Here is an 18600-nt window from a genome sequence, read left to right as displayed (position 1 = left end):
GCATCGGGGGGCGCGCGCAGGCGGGCGCGGGCGCGCGACGCCGCCGAGACGTATCCCGCGGCCCCGGCCGAAGACTCCGGGCTCCGTGTCCCGCGGCCGGGGAGGGCGTGCCGAAGGCCCGGAAAGACCCCTCGGCGTCAGGTAGGTGCTTAGGCGACGCGGCGCCTCCGTGCGAAGCGGTGAGATGCGGACGTGAAGTAAGGGCAGAGAGAAATCGTCGCGGGTCGGCAGGTCGGCGGGTCGGGGCTTTTCTCCCGCGATGCCTTTTTATGCTGATTTGGGGCCGCTTCCTCGACCTCCGTCAGAGTTCTTCAAGCGCAGCCTTACGCTTTGTCCTTAGAGCTGGGCTCGGGGTTTGGTTTCGCGGGCCCCGGCGCGCCGCAGCCCCGCGGCCGGTTCTGCCGCGCCCGAGCGGGATCGGAAGCCGGCCTGCAGAGGTCAGAGGGTTTTTAGTTTGCGTCGCGGCTGCCCGACGCGATTACGCGGTAGCTGCCGCCGCCTCTGGCGCCGGGCATCGATCGGGAGAGCCGGGGCCGCTCCGCGGGCTTTCGGAGGAGCGAGCCTCCGGGTCCCGGCGCCTCCTCGGCCGGAAGAGCCACCCTCGAGACGGGGCGAGAACGGGGAAGGCGCGGGAACGGATCGGAGTCCTCTGTAAAATTCGGTGAGTGAGGGCGAGGGGGCAGGGACGGCTCGGGCGGGAGGCGCACGCGCGACGGCAGATTTCGGGCGGGCCCGGGGGGAATCGCCGAAGGAAGGCGTCGGATTCCCGGCGGGGCGCGCGTCGCCCCGTTGGCGGCGGGCGCGTCGGCCCGAGGAGCTCCGTCCGCATCCCGTCTGCTCTCCGCGTCTCGCGGCGGGTCTCGGGGGACCGCCGTTTCTTGACGGCCGGGAGTTGCTCGCTGACCGTCGCGCGTAGGGGACGGCTACCGAGCGGCACGGTAGGTAGCGCGGAAGATAGTCCAGATGACGCCGGACCGTTTCCCGGCGGCGGCACCCGGTCGCTCGGCGGGCCGAGCGCGCGCCGATCGCGGCGGCGGCTCGGGCGCGCGAGCGGGCCCGGGGGGACGTCGGACCGGGCACGCGCGTGCCGTGCGGGGATGAAGATGCTCCAGGGTCGAGAGACGCCTGGGGGCACGTGGAGACGTCCAGGGTGCCCGGAAGCTGTCCGGCGCGGCCCGCTTTCCCGCCGACGAGCTCCCGAGGTAAGCGGCCGTGGCTCCGGCGCCGTCGGGTGTCCCGCGCGGCGGTCCTCGGGGCTTGCTCCTCTCCTCCCCTCGCAGCGGTTCCACGCCAGGGGGGCTGCGATGCGGCGAAGGGCTCTGCGCAGGGCCGTGCGCGGCGGGGGCCGTGCGCCGGGGTCGCGCCGCCCTGCTTTCGGGCTGAGGACTCGCACGTGGCCAGGAGCGGTGCTGGCCTCTACTTGAGGAGCCTCATCCCTTAGGGGCGCGCGCATCCCTCAGGCCGCATCCCCCCCGGAGGTCGCGCGCCACCCCGCGCACGACGCCGCTTCGGGAAAGGGCCCTCTCGTGCCCCTCTGCCCGTTCCGGAGAGATCGTCGCGGCCGGTTTTGCCATCGTTTCGCCGGCAGACGCGTGTCCGCGCCTGTCCCCGGGGGCGTCGGAGCGTCCGGGATCGGGAGACGTTTTTGCGTGCGTATCGGCACTCGGGCGGGGAAAGGTAAGGTGCTAGAGGAAGCCGAGGAGGAGAGCTCGGCCCAGCGAGCCCGGCGGGCCGGGAGGCCCGGGCCCGCGGCGTCGCCGCGGGCGCGGAGCGGCCAGGGGATCCCCCTTCGTTCCGAGATCGCGTCGGAAGCTTGGTCTGCCGTCCGGAGTCCTAGTCGGGGAGAGCGAGGGGGTCTGGGGTGCCAGGGTTCGAGAACTAGCGAGGAACATGGAGGAAGGGGCTAGCGTACGGAGGCATTTATGTACATGCTTATTTAAGGGGGGGGGCACGTGGGCCAGCAGGGTCGCGGGTTCCGGCTTCTAAGCGCCTAGGTTGCGCGGGAACCCGTCGGAGGGAAAGTCCGGCCCCCCCCCCACCGTGCTAGCGCCGTCCCTCCCTCGGGCGGGCCGCCGAGCCCCGGGGAGATGCCCGGCGGCGAAAGCGCGAGCGCCCTAAGCGCTCCCGGTGGCTTCGCCGTCCCCAGGGCCCCCTTCCGGGGTTGTCGCTGTCTTGGCGCCTAGCTAGTTTGTTAAGACAGCGAGCCGTGGGGTCGGGTCTCAGCCGGCAGGCACGGGTCGAGCCCCCTCCGCGCAGAGGGCGCGGGGCGGCTTCGCGGCCCCGAGAACAGGCCCGCGCCGACGGAGTCGGCACGTCGTGTTTGTCTAAAAGAGAGCGACGGGGCCTAGGAGCTGTCCTCTTTGTCGACGTGGGGCATTTAGATGTATTAAGCGTGGCGCTCGAGAGCGCTCCTCGGTAATTTGAGACGTGTTTCTCTCCCGCCCGGCTACTCGCTCGATCGGCGAGGACTCGGGGGACCCTGGCACTCTCGCCGCCGACGTGAGCCGGGCGGAGCGCGCGGCGAGAGTCGGGGAACGGCGGGCATCTCGGACGGGTCGCGTCGCGCTCGTCGAGGCGGGAGCTAACCCGCCGTCGTGCCGCGCGGGGATAAGGGGGCATTTTCCGAAGGCCTCGGCCGGAGTCGGCGCCACGAGGTTTGTCCTCTTCGGCCGTTGCTGCGTACGGGCTTTGCCGGGGCCGGCGTCGGAGCGTCCGCGGCCTTCGGGAGCAGTGCCTGGCGAGGTATTAGTCACGCGTGCTTTTCACGGCTCTCGGTCGCTTTTGGAAGTTGCTGTTTAGGGAGAAGTTGTTTGGGGCTGGGGCGGGGGGGTTGTCGGGCGGGCAGGGCGGCCGCCCCCCGCGCAGGGCCGGGGGAGCGAGGGGTGCCGCGCGGGCGTGGCTGCAGGCGAGGGGCGCCGTGCGCGGCGCCGTCCTGCAGCCCGGGTCCCCGTGCGCGGCGCGCCGCCTCGCCTCGGCGTGGTTTGCCGGCCTAGACGGAGGGCGAGGGAAAGGCAGGCTTTCGGCGCGCCGTACTCTCGCTGGGCTCGCGGTTGAGGTAGTCGCGGAGCCCTTAGCGTAGCTGAATGGCCAGGTTCCCGAGGAGGCTCTGGCACGTACGGGAAGCAGGGCGGAGCGGGCGTTTTGCTGGCAGGTGGCTTACGCCCGGGGAGCAGGTAGCATTTTTGGAAGGGCGTACTTGGCCACCGCTGGCCTCTGGGGCGGTGGCGGGGAAAACATAGCAAAGCTTTCCCTGGCCTGAGCTTTTCGTTTCGCGTTTGCTAGAGGAAAGGGTCGCCGGCAGCCCGCGCCTGCCGGGCGCGAGGCGGGGACGGGTGAGCGTCGCCGCGCGGGCCCGTCGCTCGGTGCGGGAGAGCGGAGTTTTGAGCCCCCCGTCCTGTACGGTCCCGTCTATTTGCGCGTGTACGTCGCGGCCCGCTCCCGCTCGGCAGCGCGCGGGGAGGCGGCGGCGGGGTCCCGTCGACTCGCTGGGAAGCCGGTGCCATGTGATGTATGAGGTTGCTGCCTGTAGCTAAGTGCTTGTGAATGCGTGCGGAAGGCGCTAAGTGCTCTGTTTGGGCCCAGTCACCTTTCCCAGACGGGACGCACCCCGAGGCGAGACCGTGGCGGCATCCCTTTCCACGCGGGCGCCGGCCTCCGAGCTCCCAAGGCGGGAGGTCTCCGCGCGGGCCCCTCGGGCCTTCGGGGCTCCTCCCGCCGCCCTGAGCGGGGGCGCGCGGCGACGTGGCGGCGCCCGTCGGCGTCCTCGCGCCCGAGCGGCAGAGGCGTTCCTCTGTCTCTAAAGCCCGTGTTGAAATAGGCCGCGTGCGTTTGTGGGGGGCGGGGGGCGCGTCTTCGGCGGTGTGTTTTCTCCCGGTTCGCTTAGGGAAGAACGGCCGGGAGTCTCTGGGAATCGCTCGAGAGTCGCGTCGTCCGGGCCGGCCTCTTCGCGGCCGGACTTCGGCCCGGTTGGGGAATCCTCGTGGCGGGGGCGGCCCCGCGGGCCGGAGGAGCCTCCCGCCCGGCACGTGTCTTGACCCTGCTGAGGTACGTTCCCTGGCAGAGCGTGCAAGCCGAGACACGTACTTTTGGAGAACGAGGCCTTCCCTAGGGCCGGTTCTTTGCAGGAGGGTCGGTGCCGGAGCCGGGCCGACTCGCCTTCCTTCGCCGGTTCTCGGGAGCGCGGCCGGGGGCCGCCCGTCCGGCGTCGGCGCCTCGCCGGTATCGTGAGTCGGCGCCACGGTTGGTGTGTTTGTTTGTTTGCCTCCTTTCCTTCCCGGTTTTGTGCGGCGCAGGTAGCTCTCGCTAGGAGGAAACCGGGCTTCGCTCAAGGTTTGTTTCCGAAGGCGTCTGCGTCGGGCCGGCGGGTAGGCCGCTTCGGTCCGAGCGTGGCTTTTTGAAGACGATCGATTAGGAAAGCGCAGGGGAGGGCTTCGCCGTCCCCCCCCCCCCCCCCCGAAAAGCGGAACGGGCCGACGCTCCTTCCGCCGAACACGCGCGAGAGCAAAGGAGGACGCCGAGCGTGCTCGAGATGCTCCGTAAAAAGGTACGTGCCCGTTTGTGCCGGGGGACAGAGAGGGGAGGCGGGGAGGGACGTGGCCGTGGCGGCACGTTCGCGAACGCGTCGAGGGCCCGGTTCCCGGGGTGGGGCGGGGCGGGGGGGGGTCGCTCATCATCCCGGTGGCGGCGTTTCCTCGCCGGGGAGCGTTTTCCGTCCCCCGAGGGGAGCGCGCCGTCCAAAGGAAAGCCCCGAAGGTACAAAGTTTGGCAAACTTTATTGATACACTGCACAATCACAACCATCTCTTATTCTTGCCGAATTAGAAAAGGTTACAACTACAATGTAACATGCACAAATCTCAGGTAGTATATTCACCTTTTAATACAATTATCGACGGAAACTCAGGAGCGGACCTCCTCGCCGCGCGAACGAACGACTCGGACGCGAGCCCGTCCCCCGGAGCCCCGCGCGGGAGGAGAAAGGCCGGGGAGGGTCGGCGGCCGCCCCGCGACCGCGCCGGGCGGCGGAGCGCCGGCACGCGGGAAAGGGCCGCCGCGGACGGCACCTTCTCGGGACGGGCGCGCCGCCGGAGACGCGCGCCCGGGGCTCCCGCCGGGCCGCGGCGTCGGGCGCGGGAGGGCTCCGCGCGTCCGGCGCGGTCCTCGCGGCCGTGCTTCACGGCCGTCCGCTCGAGGAGGACCGGAAAGGCGACCGGACCGGACCGGGAAGGAAAAGCACGGGGAGAAGCGCCGGGCGGCCGAGCTTCGCCGGCGAGGGAGCGGCGTCGCGGCGCGAGGAGACCGGGTACCGTTTCCGCGGGAGCGGGATCGCGTCGCGGGCGCCGCGAGTCGTAACGCGATCCGTTTTGCATGTCGTCCCGTTTTGCCACGGCCGCCGTGGCTGCCGCCACCTCCCTTCCTGGGGGCTGGAAATAATACTGTGCTCGAGAAGCGGACAGAATCGAGGGAGGGAGGGAGGGAGGGAGGGATGGCTCAAAGGGAGACAGATGCCTGCGAGGAGCTGGGGGAGCACCCCTCTCTGGCGCGCACCGGGGCGGCCCGCCGGGCTTTCGGACGGGCCGACGCCCGGCGTCGCCCCGGGGGCGCGGGCTCGGGAAGGCTTCGGGATGCGGCGGCGGGACTGTCGGGGGCAACGCGCCCGCGGGACGGACGACGGGCATCCGTGGCGGTCGTGGCTCTGGGCTGGGGGGACCGCTTGCGGGAGAGCAGGGCGGCACGCGAGAGGTCCCGGGCGCGCGGGAAGCGATGTCGGAGCCTTCGGAAGCGGCGCGCTCGGCCGGAAGGCGGCGTCCGCAGCGTTTCAGCAAAGAGGGCCGCGCGAGGGCCCCAGGCAGAGGGCGGGCGCGACGTCCCGCGGGGTTCCCGCGAGGCGGCGGCGAAGGCGGCTAGGTAGCGTTTGGCGGGCGTTCTCCTCCGCGGCCGGCGGGGGCCCGGGGCGGCGCGGGCGCCGGCGAGGTCCGCGGGGTCCATCCCCGCCTCCCCTTCGTTCGCTTGCCGCTCGCGCGCTTGCGTGCGGCCCGGCTTTCTGTGCTGGCGGCGCGACGGTTTTGAAGAGTCCCGGTTTGGTCACGGAGAGGAGAGTTTCTGTGTGGCCATTATGGAGGCCTTTTTTGTCCGGGAGCCGCCCGAGCGGGGACGGGGGGCGGCGTCGGCTCGCCGTAGGCGCGGCCCGGCCCGGCGGAGGCGGGACTCCGAGCGCTTTGCGTCCGGGTCACGGTGCCATTCGGTGCACGTGTCGTAGGCCGCCGGTCGTCCCCGGAGGAGCTTTCGGGAGCGGGGAGGTGCCCTCCTGGCCGTCGGCCCGGACGATTTCCCGTCCGGCTCGGGAGCGGCGGGAAGGGGGGGCGCGGGAGCGCGGCGGTTTCGGCGTCCCGGGGCCTCGGGGGGTCGGGAGGGGCGCGAGGCGCCACGCCATTGGGAAAGGCGGCCTCTGCGGGCCGGCGAGGTTCTCGGGTCTGTTTGGAAAGCGCGGCGGCGGGCAGGTCGCGGGCGTGGCGTCAGGTGTCGGGAAGCGGCGTCGGGGTCGCGAAGGGCTTTTCCCATTGAGTTTTGTGCTTCCTTTGGGTTCTGGTCACGGCACGGCGGAGATAGCCACCTCGGGGCACGGCGGAGATAGCCGCCTCGGGGTGTGGCGCAGAAGGCGGTCGGCGCCGCGCGTTCCCGGGGCCGAGGGGACGGGCCGGCGAGGCGGCGGAGCCGCGCGTCGCGGGGAAAAGCCGGGCAGGCGGCGGAGACCGCGGCGGGCGACGGCCCGCGGCGTTTTCGCCGGGAAGGCGGGCGGCGGGTAAGGGAGCCGAACGGGAGTCCCCGGCGCCGTTTCGGGACCGGGCCGCCGGTCGGAGCGGGTAGGCGCCGGGCGGGGAGGCCGGGGCGGGCGCGGCGCCCTCGGGGAAGGAGCGGGGTGGTTTGAAAGGCTGCTCGGCGGAGCCAAGCTGCGTGCGTGAGGCGTGCGGAGCACGGGGCAGCCCTTGGGGTGGCCGCCGCTGTTTTTTGGGGGGGCCTTTGCTTTGGAGGGCTCGGGCGGACAGGGCCGGCGAGCGACGGCGCCGGGCCCGCGTCCGTCCGCAGGGCGGGCGGTCGAGCGCGCCGGGGTCCCGCGGGGGTGCCCGGGGCCGGCGGCGGAGAGCGGCCTCGGGAGACGCCGCCCGTGGCAGTAGCGGTGCCGAGATGGGATGGACGACGGGCTCGGGAGAAGGCGGGCGAGTCCCGGCAGCGTCGCGGCGGCGGGACGGCGGCCCTCGGGGGGGGCGGCGAGAGAAGAGCGCGCTCGGAGTCATCGCCGATCGTGTCGCGTGTCACTTGTCTGACGGAGAGGAGTCCTCCGGGGCGGGCGCCGGGGGCGCGGTGGGGGCGCCCCGGCCGGGGCCCGCGCGTCACGGCGGGGCCGGGGGAGGCGGGCGGCGGCGCGGCGGGCGAGGGGGCCGCGCCGCCGCGTCTCCGGAGAGCGTGGGCCGCCGCGCCGGTCCGGGCGGCCTCCTCCCGGGCGCCCGCGGGGCGGGCGGCCGGCGGCGCGGGGGGCCGAGTCCGCGGCGGAGGGGAGGCGCGGCATCGCCTCCGAAGCCCCTCCGCTCTCTTATCAAAAGCCGAGGAGGAGGCGCGCGAGGAGGGCTCCCCAGAGCCAGAGGCAGGCCGCCGCCCGGGACGCCGCGTTGCCGCCGTCGTGCACCGCTCCGGGCCCTGCGGGGGGAGAGAAGAAGAAGAAGATGAGGCGGCAGCCGCGGAGACGGTCGAGGGCTCGGGCGAGCGCGCGGGCCCGTCTGCTGTCGCGTGGCGTCCCCATCCCTTTCCCGGCACTATCTCTGGGGATGGCTCGGGTGGGGATTTTTGCGGCTCCCTGCAGAGAGTCACACGGGAGAGGGTTTCTGGCCAGCGTGGTTTTAAGGTTTGCCGTCTCAGATGTTTGGGGAGCCCGAAGGCCGCGACTCCCGGGGAGCGGAGGCCCGCGGGTCGGGGGGGCGAGGGAGCCGCCGTGGGGCGTCGGGGCGGGGCCGGCGTCCGGCCGGCGCCCTGGGGCGTGCCGTCGCTCTCGCGGCGCGGGCGAGCGAGGGAGGTCTGGAGCACGGCATCCGCGCTAAGTGTCGCGGGGAGCGGCGTGGAGAAGGAGCCGAGCAGGGCGGGATCGGGAGCCGGCGTGGGCCTCGTGGCCACCCGGGACCGATTTTGTCGGGGGGTCCGTGGCAGAGGACGGCGGCCAGGCGGCGCTCGGAGGGCCCGCGGTTTGGAGGCTGACGGGCGGCGCTCTGAGGGCCCGTGGTTTGGAGGTTGATGGGTCGCGTGTAGGTGAGACGGGTTCACGGCAGCTGCGGAGGGTCGGGGAGGCGGGCGAGGCGCGGGCGGCCGCGACGCGGCGGCGTCTAGGCGGAGAGCGGGCGGGGGCGGGAGGCGACGGAGAGCCGCGCGGTCGGGGAAGAAGGCCGAGCGCGCGGAGGCTGGCCGTGGCGAGGCTGGGAGATGGCGGGGTGGGGCGGGCTCTGTTTGCATGCGTCCCGTCGGTGTTCCGTTGGTGTCAGAGTGTGCGGTCAGCAGGTCCTCGGATAAGGCAGGTTTGCCTTTGCCGTGCACAGGCGTGCGGGAGCGGCCGGGCGGCGAGAGGCCTGGCCGTTGGGGAGCGGATGCGTGGCGAGGCCGCGTAGGGCGTGGCGCCACAGGGTTCGTGCCGCGCGGGTTCGTCGAGGTCCCTGCCTTTTGGAGGAAGGTCGTGGCACTGGCCACATGGTGTTGCTGTTTGCGGGGGGGGGGGAGCGAGTCCCGTGGCACTTAGGCCTCCCCAGGCAGAAGAGTCTACTGTGAGGCTGCGTGGCTAGGAGGACCGGGCCAGAGACAGACGCAGGGGCCCACGGCGTCGCCTTTTCGGATGGCGCGGGTGCCGCGGTATTTGGGGAAGGCGGTGCCACCGCTGCGGCGCACGGGGCTGCGGGCTCCATGCATTTCTGCAAGGGAGGACGGGGGCTTTGCGGGTGCTGGCATGCGGGAGAGCTACTTCGGCGCGCGAGAAGGGAGAGGAGCCCGGAGCCGGCCGGGCGGCCAACGAGGAGGTCGGGGACGCGGGGCGGCCGTCTGCGCCCCGAAGGCGCTCGGATTTAGCACGGCGCCACCTTCCCGGGGACGGCGGCCTTGCGGAGCCCGAGACGGGTGTGAAATAGGAGGCGGTGGCTCTGGAGTGGGAAGCGCCAGCGAGGATGCAGGCCCTGAGTCACGCGGGCCTGTCCCGCATCCTTGCCTCGTGCCCTGTGCTCAGAGAGCAGGTAAGGAGATGTGTGTTGGGGGGGGTACACTGAGAATCTTTTTTTTTTTTTTTTTTTTTTTTTTTTTTTTTTTTTTGGTCTCGTGGGCCAAGGCGGGTGCCGGGACGGGGGGGAGGCGGCCGGGGACGGTGGGGTGCAGGGCGTCGGGGGTGGGCGGGTGGGTCTTGTCTTAGAAGGGAGATGGAGAGCACCAGGAGGAGACTTCTTTGCAGGGGACAGGGTGCGGAGGCTGGCCGGGGAGGGAGGGAGGGCTTGTCGCGGGAGAGGGTCAGGGCCTGCGGTGGATGAGTTGTGGTGTGTGGTAACAGGAGCCTGTTCATCCTAGGTGAGAAAAGTCTGGCTGGGAAGACGGCCCACGGGGGAAGCCGCATCGTCGGAGCCGGGAAGGGGCCCGCGGGCCGGTGGAGACGCGTTTCCCGGCGGCCGGCCGGGGACGGACGAGGCGGCGTCCGGTGTCGCGCGGGGCCGGAGCGGGGAGGCCCGGGCGCGCGGGAGCGGCCCTGTCGTTCGGGCGAGGCGGGGCCGGAGGGACGGCGCCCGGCGGCATAGGGAGAAGAGGCGTGCGGCCGAGACGGGCCGGCTCGCGCGGGAGCGGCTTGGATGCACGCGCGGAGCGCCTCAGCGTCGCCGTCGGGGAGCCGGGAGCCCGGAGGGCGATCGCCGGAGCGGCGGGACTCGGCGTTGAGCAGGTAAGGGGCTCTGCCCGTCGGAGGCGTGCGCGCCGGGAGGGGCTGGCCGCCGTTCAGCTGCGGAAGCTGCGTTGGCACTGACGTTAGTTATGGGGTGCGTGGCGCAGGGCACGGCAGGGAGGCGCCTCGTACAGCACGGGCAGCGGGGAGAGTCCCGTCGGTGGCGCCCCGCAGGGTGCGGGTCGTGCGGCGGCCGCGCGTCACAGTCCCTGCTGGAGCGAGCGGTGGGAGGCGGTAGATGGAGCGGGGGTCTGTGCGGCGGGAAGGGTCAGCGGGGAGAGGAGGGGGCTGTGGCGGGTATTGTCAGTGCGTGTTAGCGTGGGCAGGGCCGGAGAGGATGCGAGGCGCGGGGCTTCGCTCCTGGGACGTGTGCAGGGAGAGATGTAGGGTGCCTGGGGTTGTGTGGCGCACGTGTCCACAAACAGGGAGGGCATTCCTGGGGGAGCGGCAGAGCGCGGAGGCGGTTGCTCGGAGGGCTGTGGCGCAGTAGGCATCAAAGGTGCGTGTCTGTTTGTTAGGTAGGGTGGTGCAGGCAGGCCTCGGGGAGCTTTGGCGGAGCGGGGTCCGAGCGGTCCGAGGCGGCTGTGCCGCCGGGCACGCGGCGGGGCGCGAAGGTGTGTGGGGGATTGTCGTTACATGGCAGGGTGTGTGCTGTCGCGTGGTGCTGGGTGCGGTGTTTGTTAGTGGGCAGAGGACAAAGGGGCTCGTACAGGTCAGGGTGTAGCGTCACAGGGAAGGAGGCGCGCAGGGGCGGAGGTGGAGGAGCATTTCTCGGGGCGTGGAGGTCATCTGGCCAGACGCACGATCGCCTTTCTGTGTGGAGCGGGTGAGGCGGTGTGGCGTGCCAGAGCGGGAAAGCGCAGGGCGTGAATGGGAGGCCGCAGGGGGCGGGAGCCGGGAAGGGGGCTGTGCGGTGAAATCGTGCGTGTTGAGAATGGTGAGGGCGGTGGGGTGAGGAGCGATCGGTAGGGTGTAGTCTCAGGGCGGGAGGCTGCCCAGCCCTGAGCATGGAGGTCTGGCTGAGTCGGTAGAGAGTAGCTGCCCGCATGTGGGGTGGTGTCTGTGGAGTTGCGGTTGGAGCGTGGGGAGGGCAGAGGACGCGTGGCGCGCTTGGGGAGTCAGGGGGCCGGGCACGTGGCCCAGGCTCGGGGAAGGGGGGGGTTGCCGCCGTGGGGCTAGCCGCGTCTGTCGGGGGGGGCGGCGGTGGCGATGCCGGCGAGGAGCCCGGGGGGCTTGCGGCGCGGCCCCCCTCGGGGGGTGGGGTGGGCAGGTGGTGTGTTTGTGAGTGAGTAGGGCAGTGTAAGGGAGTCTGCATGTGGGTGAAGTGCTAAGTAAAAGTTAGTGTTTTTAAAGAAGTGTCAGTCACTCAGTCAGTAAGAAAGCAGCGTGGCGGGAGCCATTGGAGCTCAGGGTCGGGAGAGCGGCCGTGGCATCCCCCGTGCGGAGGGGCGGTGGCGGGGGATGGGATGGGGCAGCCCGACTGGGAGGAAGAGCGGGGTCGGGCGTGGGGAAGGGAGCGGGTCCCGCCAGGGTTCCTCGGGGGTGTTCACAGGGAGGGGGTGAGGGAGGTTGGTCATTTGTTGGCTGGCTGGTGTATACTAGTGGAGGTGGAGTGTGCCTGAGCCTTTGCTGTTTCTGTTTTTTCCTAGGCATTTCTGCACGTTCTCCAGAGAGAGGGGCGGAGCGGCAGCGGGCCGAATGTTCGGCACGGTGGGCGTGGAGGACACGTCCAAGAGTGCGGCGGTGGCAGCGGGAGAAGGGCACAGGTGGTGGCGTGGTGTCGGGGCGCACGCGTGTGGTGTCGGGCTTGCAGCGTGCGGTGACGAGGAAGAAGAGGACGCGGATGGGCCTGGTCTGGGCGGATGTCACTGCGGAGCGAGCGACCCCGAGGGCCTTGGCGCGGGGTGTGCAACGCCTTGTGGCTTGACAATAAAGACAGACTTGTTGTACCGTGAGACTGTGTCACCTGGAGCTCTGTGGTCCAGAAGGTACTTGGGGGCTTTGGTGGGGGGGGGGGGAGCGTCCAGGGCTGGGTAGGTTTGGGAGAGGTGACTGCACGCTGCTGGTCTGGACTGGTGTGGCCAGCACGCGGGAAAGCCGGGGGCTGTTTGTGGGCTGGTCATTTTTGGGTGGGGAGGGCTGGCACGGTCGTGGGGAGTGTGGGGGATGGGAAGGGTGTGGGGGTGTGGGGGATGTGGCTGGCTTGGTAGGGTAGTTGTTTACCTGGGGGGGGGGGCTCGTGGCAGGGAGGGTTGGGAAGTGAGTAAGTATGGAGGCAAGTGAGAGAGCAAGTAAGTCTGTATGTAGGTGGATGGGGGGGGGGGTGCTGGGCGAGCGTCCGGGCGGTTGCTTGCGGGACTCTAGGCAGGGTGTGTCGGGAAGCGAGCGAGTCTGTTGTCGGGAAGCGAGCGAGTCTGTTGTCGGGAGGTGAGCGAGTTGGGTATATGGAAAGTAAAGAGAGGTGTAAGTAAGTCTTTTTGCATGTCAGAGTGAGTGAGTGAGTAGATAGATAGGTCAGTCAGTAAAGTGAGTGAGTACTTGGTAGTGCGGTCAGTGTGTTGCGAGCGAGTGAGGAAAAGAAAGAGCAGGGAGGAGAGAGGGCAGCGAGGGGTGCCGTCTGTCCGGGGCTGCGTTGGGAAGCCTGGGACTTCCCGACGTGTCAGGAAGCAAGGCAGTAAGTAAGTGTGCGTCTGCGTGTGTGTTTGTATGTGAGTGAGCAGGCAGTATAGTAGTGGGTAGGTAGGTGTGTATGAAAGAAAGAAAGAAAGTTGTTTGTTTGTTTGTTAGTCAGTAAGTAAGTAAGTAAGTAAGGGAGGCAGTCAGTACAGCAAGCGAGTCGGTCAGTAAAAGTTGTTTGTTTGTTAGGAAGGAAGGCAGTCAGTCAGCAAGGAAGTAGCAGTAGTAGTTTGTTTGGTGGTATGTATGTATGTATGTAGTTAAGTGAAGTCAGTCTGCAGGTGTGTTTGGTGCTATGTGTGCAAGTCAGTCAGTCGGTCAGTGAATGTAAGCCAGTCTGTAAGTATGTAAGTGCGTACGTAAGTAAGTGAGTGCGTAAGTGTGGTGGTACGCATGTAAGGAAGGAGGTACGGCAGTAAGGAAGCGTGTCCAAGTGAGGAAAGAGAAAGAGGGAAAGTAGGCCAGTCGGCTAGCAAGCAAGGTAGTTGTTGTTTCTTTCTTTGGTTGATAGTAGCTAAGTAAGCATGTAACTAACTAACTAACTAACTAAGTCAAAAGTGAGGGAAAGAAGGAAGGGCAGTCAGTGAGTCGGGCGCAGTCAGGGTGTGCGTAAGTAGGTAGGTAATTTGCCAGAGGTTGGTTGTTAGTAGGCATGTAAGGAAGCCAGTATGTATGTATGTATGATGTCACTCATTGAGCAAGAAAGACAGTAGGTAAGTAAGTAAGTAAGTCAAAGTCAGTCATTCATTCCTGGAATAAGAGAGGAAGAAGTCTGTCAGTCTGTCAGTGAGAAGGGAAGGAAGAGAGGAGGAAGTCTGTCAGTTTGTGTGTTTGGCAGTAAGTGGCTGAGTTAGTTAGTTAGTTAGCGGGGGAGGGAGGCGGGCAGGCAGGCAGGCAGTCGGCGGCGTAGTCTGTCAGTCTGTCGGCGGGAGGGCGAGAGGCGGTCAGCCAGGGATGCCGTGCGTGGGAAGGTCTTTGGGGTCGCCTGTGGTGCAGCGGGCGTGTTTCTCGGTCGGTCAGCGTGTGGATGGGGGGGGGGGCGCTGAGTGTTTGATTGCTGTCGTCGGCTGGCCGGTCGCGGCAAGGCAGAGGAGGTTCTCGGGGCGCGGCGTTGCGTGTCCATCTGTGTTTTGGGCGGGACGGGAGCGAGAGGAGCGTCGGGTCGGGGGGAGGGAGGGGGCCGAGGCGCCTGTGGGGAGGCGGTGTGCCTGAGCCTGTCTTTATTTATGTAGGTGTGTGTCGGGTGGTGGGAAGAGGGGGAGGCGAGGGTGGTTGGCGGGCCTCTCCTCTGTGGCGCCGCTCTCCAGGGTGCTGACTCCTAAGGGAGGCCGGTGCCTCCAGTCCCGGGGACGGGAGGGCCTTGGCTCACTCCGAGCCTCGGCGAGATCCTGGCCTCTCTGCCAGAGAGGGCCCCAGGGCCGGGAGGGCCCCGGCCCCCCCTCGTCCCAGGAGAACGGCCGGGAGGGCAGCTGGGCCAACGGCCGGGAGGGCAGCTGGGCGGCCCAGCTGCCCTCCCGGCCGTTCTCCTGGGACGAGGGGGGGCCGGGGCCCTCCCGGCCCTGGGGCCCTCTCTGGCGGAGAGGCCCGCCCCGCGAGGGCCGGGTAGCCCTCCTGGCCGGGACGGGGGGACCCCCCCGTACGAGCCTGCCCTTCCGGCTTACCTCCTTCCGGCGTCCGGGGGGGTTCCTCCGGGGCCCAGAGCGGGGAGGCAGGCCTGGGCCGCCTGCCTGCCTGCCGGGAGTCGGGCAGCGTGGCCGGCCCCCGGCCCCCCGCCGGCGTGCCCCGCGCCAAGTGCCACGCTAAGTGCCCCGTTTGCTCGTCCCCGTTCGCTCCGCTCCACGGTCGCTCCTGGCCCCGGGGGCTTGTGGGAGCGGGGGGGGCCGGGGCGGGCCCCCGACCCCGACCCCCACCCCCCATTGGGCCCCCCGCAGCCACTGCCCTCGCGCCGCCGCCCTGACAGACAGAGCCCAGCCAAGGCCGCCCATTGGCCGCCCCTCTCGGCCCACCGTTGGCCCACCATTGGCCGGCCTCGGCAAGCCCCAAGGAGGCGGCTGATGCCCACAGCCCAGCACCGTCACCTGCCCTCACCACAAACACAGACCCCTGCCAAAGTCTCAGCCACAGGCCGACACGCCTCCGCTATGGCCCCCAGGCCCTGAGCGCCACACCCTGGGGCCACGGCACTAAGAGGCACGCACACGTCCCCCAGAGTCCCACAGCCCTCAGACACCGCACCGCACCACACCACCGTCCCCAGAGCCCACAAGGAACTCTGCCATCCCCCCGGGGCCAGGGACCACCCTGCGCCTTCCCAAGCAGCCCGGGACAGCACGCATCCCTCAGGGTTTCCAGACACAACGGCACAGGGCCCGTGGGCAGCAGGACTGGGAGGGACATGCACCCACAGAATTACTGCACTGACTGACTTCTCACTCACAGACATACTCACCTTCCTCCCACACGCCCACTGCCTTCTCCCTTCACTCTGCCACTCCCTCACTGCCCCACTGCCTGACACACTTCACTTGCCTCCCCCACTTGCACTTTCCTGCTCACAGGGCCTTGCACTGCTTCCCTTCCCTCCCTGGCTTTCCCACTGGCCTACCTGTCCTTCCACTTGCACCACCTACCTAACTACCTTCCACACTGACGCTCTCTTGCTCTCTTGGCAGCACTTCCCTTTCACTCGCTCCCTTCCCACCTGACTGACACACATCGGCACCCCTCCGGGGCGAGCGGCGGCCACCAACTTCCCAAGCACCTACCAGCCCCTGGGGACACACGGCGGTCCCTCCGGGACGCTCGGACCTCAGGCCTCCACAGAGGCTCGCAAGCCAGCACGGCTGCAGAGGAGCCCCTCGGCCCCACGTCCCTCGGGGAACGCCCACGACACCCTCTACGCCCAGGAGCAGGCAGCCGTCCCTCGGAAACGCGCCCGGACCCCAGAGGGCCACAACACACACAGGGCCGAGCACGCAAACAAACCCGCAGACCTACACCTGTCAGCCCAGTATCAGACACCACGCAGCAACTGCCCCACACCTCCGGGACTAAGGCACACACTCAGACGCCGGCACCCGCCACAGGTCCCCAGGAACAGTCCCCACCGAGGCCCAGCCCCACCCGACACGCCCAGACGCTTCGAGGCCCACAGCGCCCCTCCCCAGCCCCACAGCCCGCCCAGGCCATCAGAGACCTACAGGAGCCACACACAACACACCATGCCCCGTATTCACTGCCTGCCTCCCCTCCTTCCTGGCTTCCTCGCAAACTGCCTCCCTCCCACCCTCAGTCCCACACGGCAGCACTGCCCTGCCCTGCCGGGATCCGCCCCACAGGCACAGGCACTCACACCCCCCCCACCAAGGCACACAGAGCCCCAGGGACACGCGCACCCTCCCACAACCTCAGACAGAGCCCAGCAACGACAAGCAGCCCCCCCGCACCCGCCAGCCGACCGAGACGCTGCCGCGAGCCGGCCGGCCACGCGAGCTCCCACGCCCCCGCTCCCTGGCACACCGCTCCCTCTCCCCTGCCGCGACAGCACCGGTAGCCCCACACCGCCCCTCACCCAACACCACCCCTGCCCAACTCCTCTACTAATCCAATGACCCCGAGCACCAGCCCCCAAGGCCAGGCCCATGACATGTGCCCCACACGCTGGCAGGGCTCAGGCCTACACACCTCCCTTCCGCCACTGCCCACCACCACAAACACCCTCCTGGGCTCAGAGTCCACCTAGCTATACCCCCCCCACCACACCCAACACACGGCACCCCGACAACACCCGACCGGCAGGCGGGCCTCCCCGCCAACGATCAACAACCCCACACCCCGACTAAGGAGCCAAGGACCCCCGCGCACCACAGAAAACCTCTGCGCACCAAGACACCCCTCGACCGCAGGCCTGCCCTACCTGGCAAGCCTCACAATGCCCCAGGCGACCCGGCACCCCGATTCCACCCCCCTCCCCCGACAGCCCAGCTCCCCCTGGTCCCCCACCCCAGGACCCAGCACCTCCTCCCCCATCTTGCCCCCACAAACTACAGTCCTGCTGCCAACACTGCCACTGCCACCTCTCCCCTGGCACCCCAAGCACCCACCCCCAGGGTTCAGGCGCTCTCCACAGGGTTCTGCCCCTACCCCTGCACACCTCTCCCCAACAAGCCCCTCGGACACACCCCTGCACCCACACGACACGCTGCGCCCCTCAGCCTACCACACACACTCCATCACCACCCTGCCCAGCTGCCCCCCCCCAGCCCCTCACCCACCTTCCTCAGCACACCCAACCCCACAGGCACCCCTGCTCACCTCCCTTGGCCTCACCCCAACACCACGCAGCACCCCACGACCCCATCTCCGGCACCCCAGAGGCACCACCCCTGTCCGGACGGCCTCGCCACCCCGGGCTCCCCCGGACCGCCCCCCCCCCCACACACCCCCTACACGACCCCAGGGCTTCCCAAATTACACATCACCACCACCCCCCCCCCCCCCCACCCAGACACCCCTACCCACAGCAACCACCACCGGGACAAAACCCCGCAGACAGGTCACACCCCACACACCACCTCCACACACACACCCCCCCCGCCCCCTCACCCCTCACTCCACCAGCCGCAGGCCACCCCCGACACCTGGGACCCCTCCATACCAACCAGCTGCTGCCCCCGGACCTGCTCAGACACATCCACCACGCCAAACAAAAGCCCAGACCTCCAGGCTCAGTACACACACACACACACACACACACACACCCCACCAGCATCACCTGCCCCTGCCCCACAGCACACCCCAAAGACCAGAACCCCAACCAGACAAAGGCCACCGCAGAAGGCCCCGGCCCCAGGGACGCACCCCAGGAACTGACATGCGGCACGCACCCCAGGTACTGCCACAGCACCTAACACCCCGCCACCAGGCTCCCCGCTCCTCCGACCCCCCCCCCGGCCCAGCCCTGACAACGAGCACACCGTCACCCCCCCGGACCCTGCCTTGAGCTGCTACACGACGCCAGCACCGTGCCGGGCACCGCCGGCACTCAGCCACACAACTCCAAGCTCAACTTGTCCTCCCGCGCTCCCTCACGCCACCTCAGCCACACGCCATGCAGCCTGAGAACAGTCCCCGCTCACCCGGACACCCACCGGACCTCCAGCCCGGCGACGGCCCAGAGCGTCCCCGGCTGGCCCGGACCGGCCCCCGCCGCCTCTGTGCCGCGACCCCCCGCCCCGCCCCACACTCCCGCTGCCGGACCACCACTAAGAGCACAGAGCGCAACCAACACCAACACCGCCCTTCCTACCACCAAAGAGCACAGCACGCCCCGCTCCGACTGCCCCCCCGCATCATGGGGCCGCACGCCGCTCACAGGAGCGCCTCTCCACCGCCAGAAACCTGGCCACCATGCCCTGCTAGGCAGCCCCGACCCTCACACACCTACAGCACACCGAAGACCAACCCTCCTGACTGCCCTGCACAGCTACCAGACCCCACCCTGGCACAAACCTACCCCCGCCCCCAGGGAAGCCGCCCACACGCCCGACGCCCTCCACACCACACGCGCGAGCTCACCTGGCTACGCGGCCTCCGCCTCGGCCGGGCGCTCCCACGACGACGCGCCGCTCCCGCGCCGCGGCTCCGCCGTCCGACGGCAGCAGACGACCGCCCCGGGAAAACAACCGCCACCAACACCGCCGCCACCAACACCACCACCACCAACTGCTTCACAGAAGGCCATCCAGGCACAAGATCCTCATGATCACACGCGTCACTGGCACAGCCCCTTTGGCCAGCCTCCTCGAAGGAACACCATCCGACTCCGAGCTCCGCCGTGCCGCCCGATGACACGTCCGCACATCCCACACGGGCCTCCTCACGGCCAGCACCGCCATGCCGATAGACTGGCCACCGCAAAACGACGACATCCTCCTTCCGCCGCCACCACCTCCTGGGACGCTGCCGCTCGC

General features: G+C 69.3%; 2 protein-coding genes across 4 annotated transcripts in view; both read right to left on the bottom strand.

Annotated features, from left to right (window-relative positions):
- Window positions 1–4753: 4753 nt before the first annotated feature.
- On the bottom strand, window positions 4754–7567 carry LOC135330424 (basic proline-rich protein-like). Its single transcript, XM_064524069.1, has 2 exons — window positions 7563–7567; window positions 4754–7453 (listed from the first exon to the last, which is right to left on the bottom strand). Exons 1-2 carry the CDS (start codon window positions 7565–7567, stop codon window positions 6085–6087), a joined length of 1374 nt encoding a protein of 457 aa, XP_064380139.1. The 3' UTR covers window positions 4754–6084.
- LOC112982669 (opioid-binding protein/cell adhesion molecule homolog) overlaps window positions 7471–18600 on the bottom strand; it is a 329132-nt gene continuing 318002 nt past the window's right edge. For all 3 annotated transcript variants that reach the window (XM_064524305.1, XM_064524306.1, XM_064524304.1), the window contains one exon: window positions 7471–7695. In XM_064524305.1, the coding sequence (XP_064380375.1) occupies window positions 7595–7695 (101 nt within the window). In that variant the 3' untranslated portion in view covers window positions 7471–7594. The remainder of the gene's footprint in view (window positions 7696–18600) is intronic.

This window comes from Dromaius novaehollandiae, chromosome 21 (assembly GCF_036370855.1).
Source record: "Dromaius novaehollandiae isolate bDroNov1 chromosome 21, bDroNov1.hap1, whole genome shotgun sequence".
Lineage (NCBI taxonomy): Eukaryota > Metazoa > Chordata > Aves > Casuariiformes > Dromaiidae > Dromaius > Dromaius novaehollandiae.
This window is presented reverse-complemented; position numbering and strand designations above follow the sequence as displayed.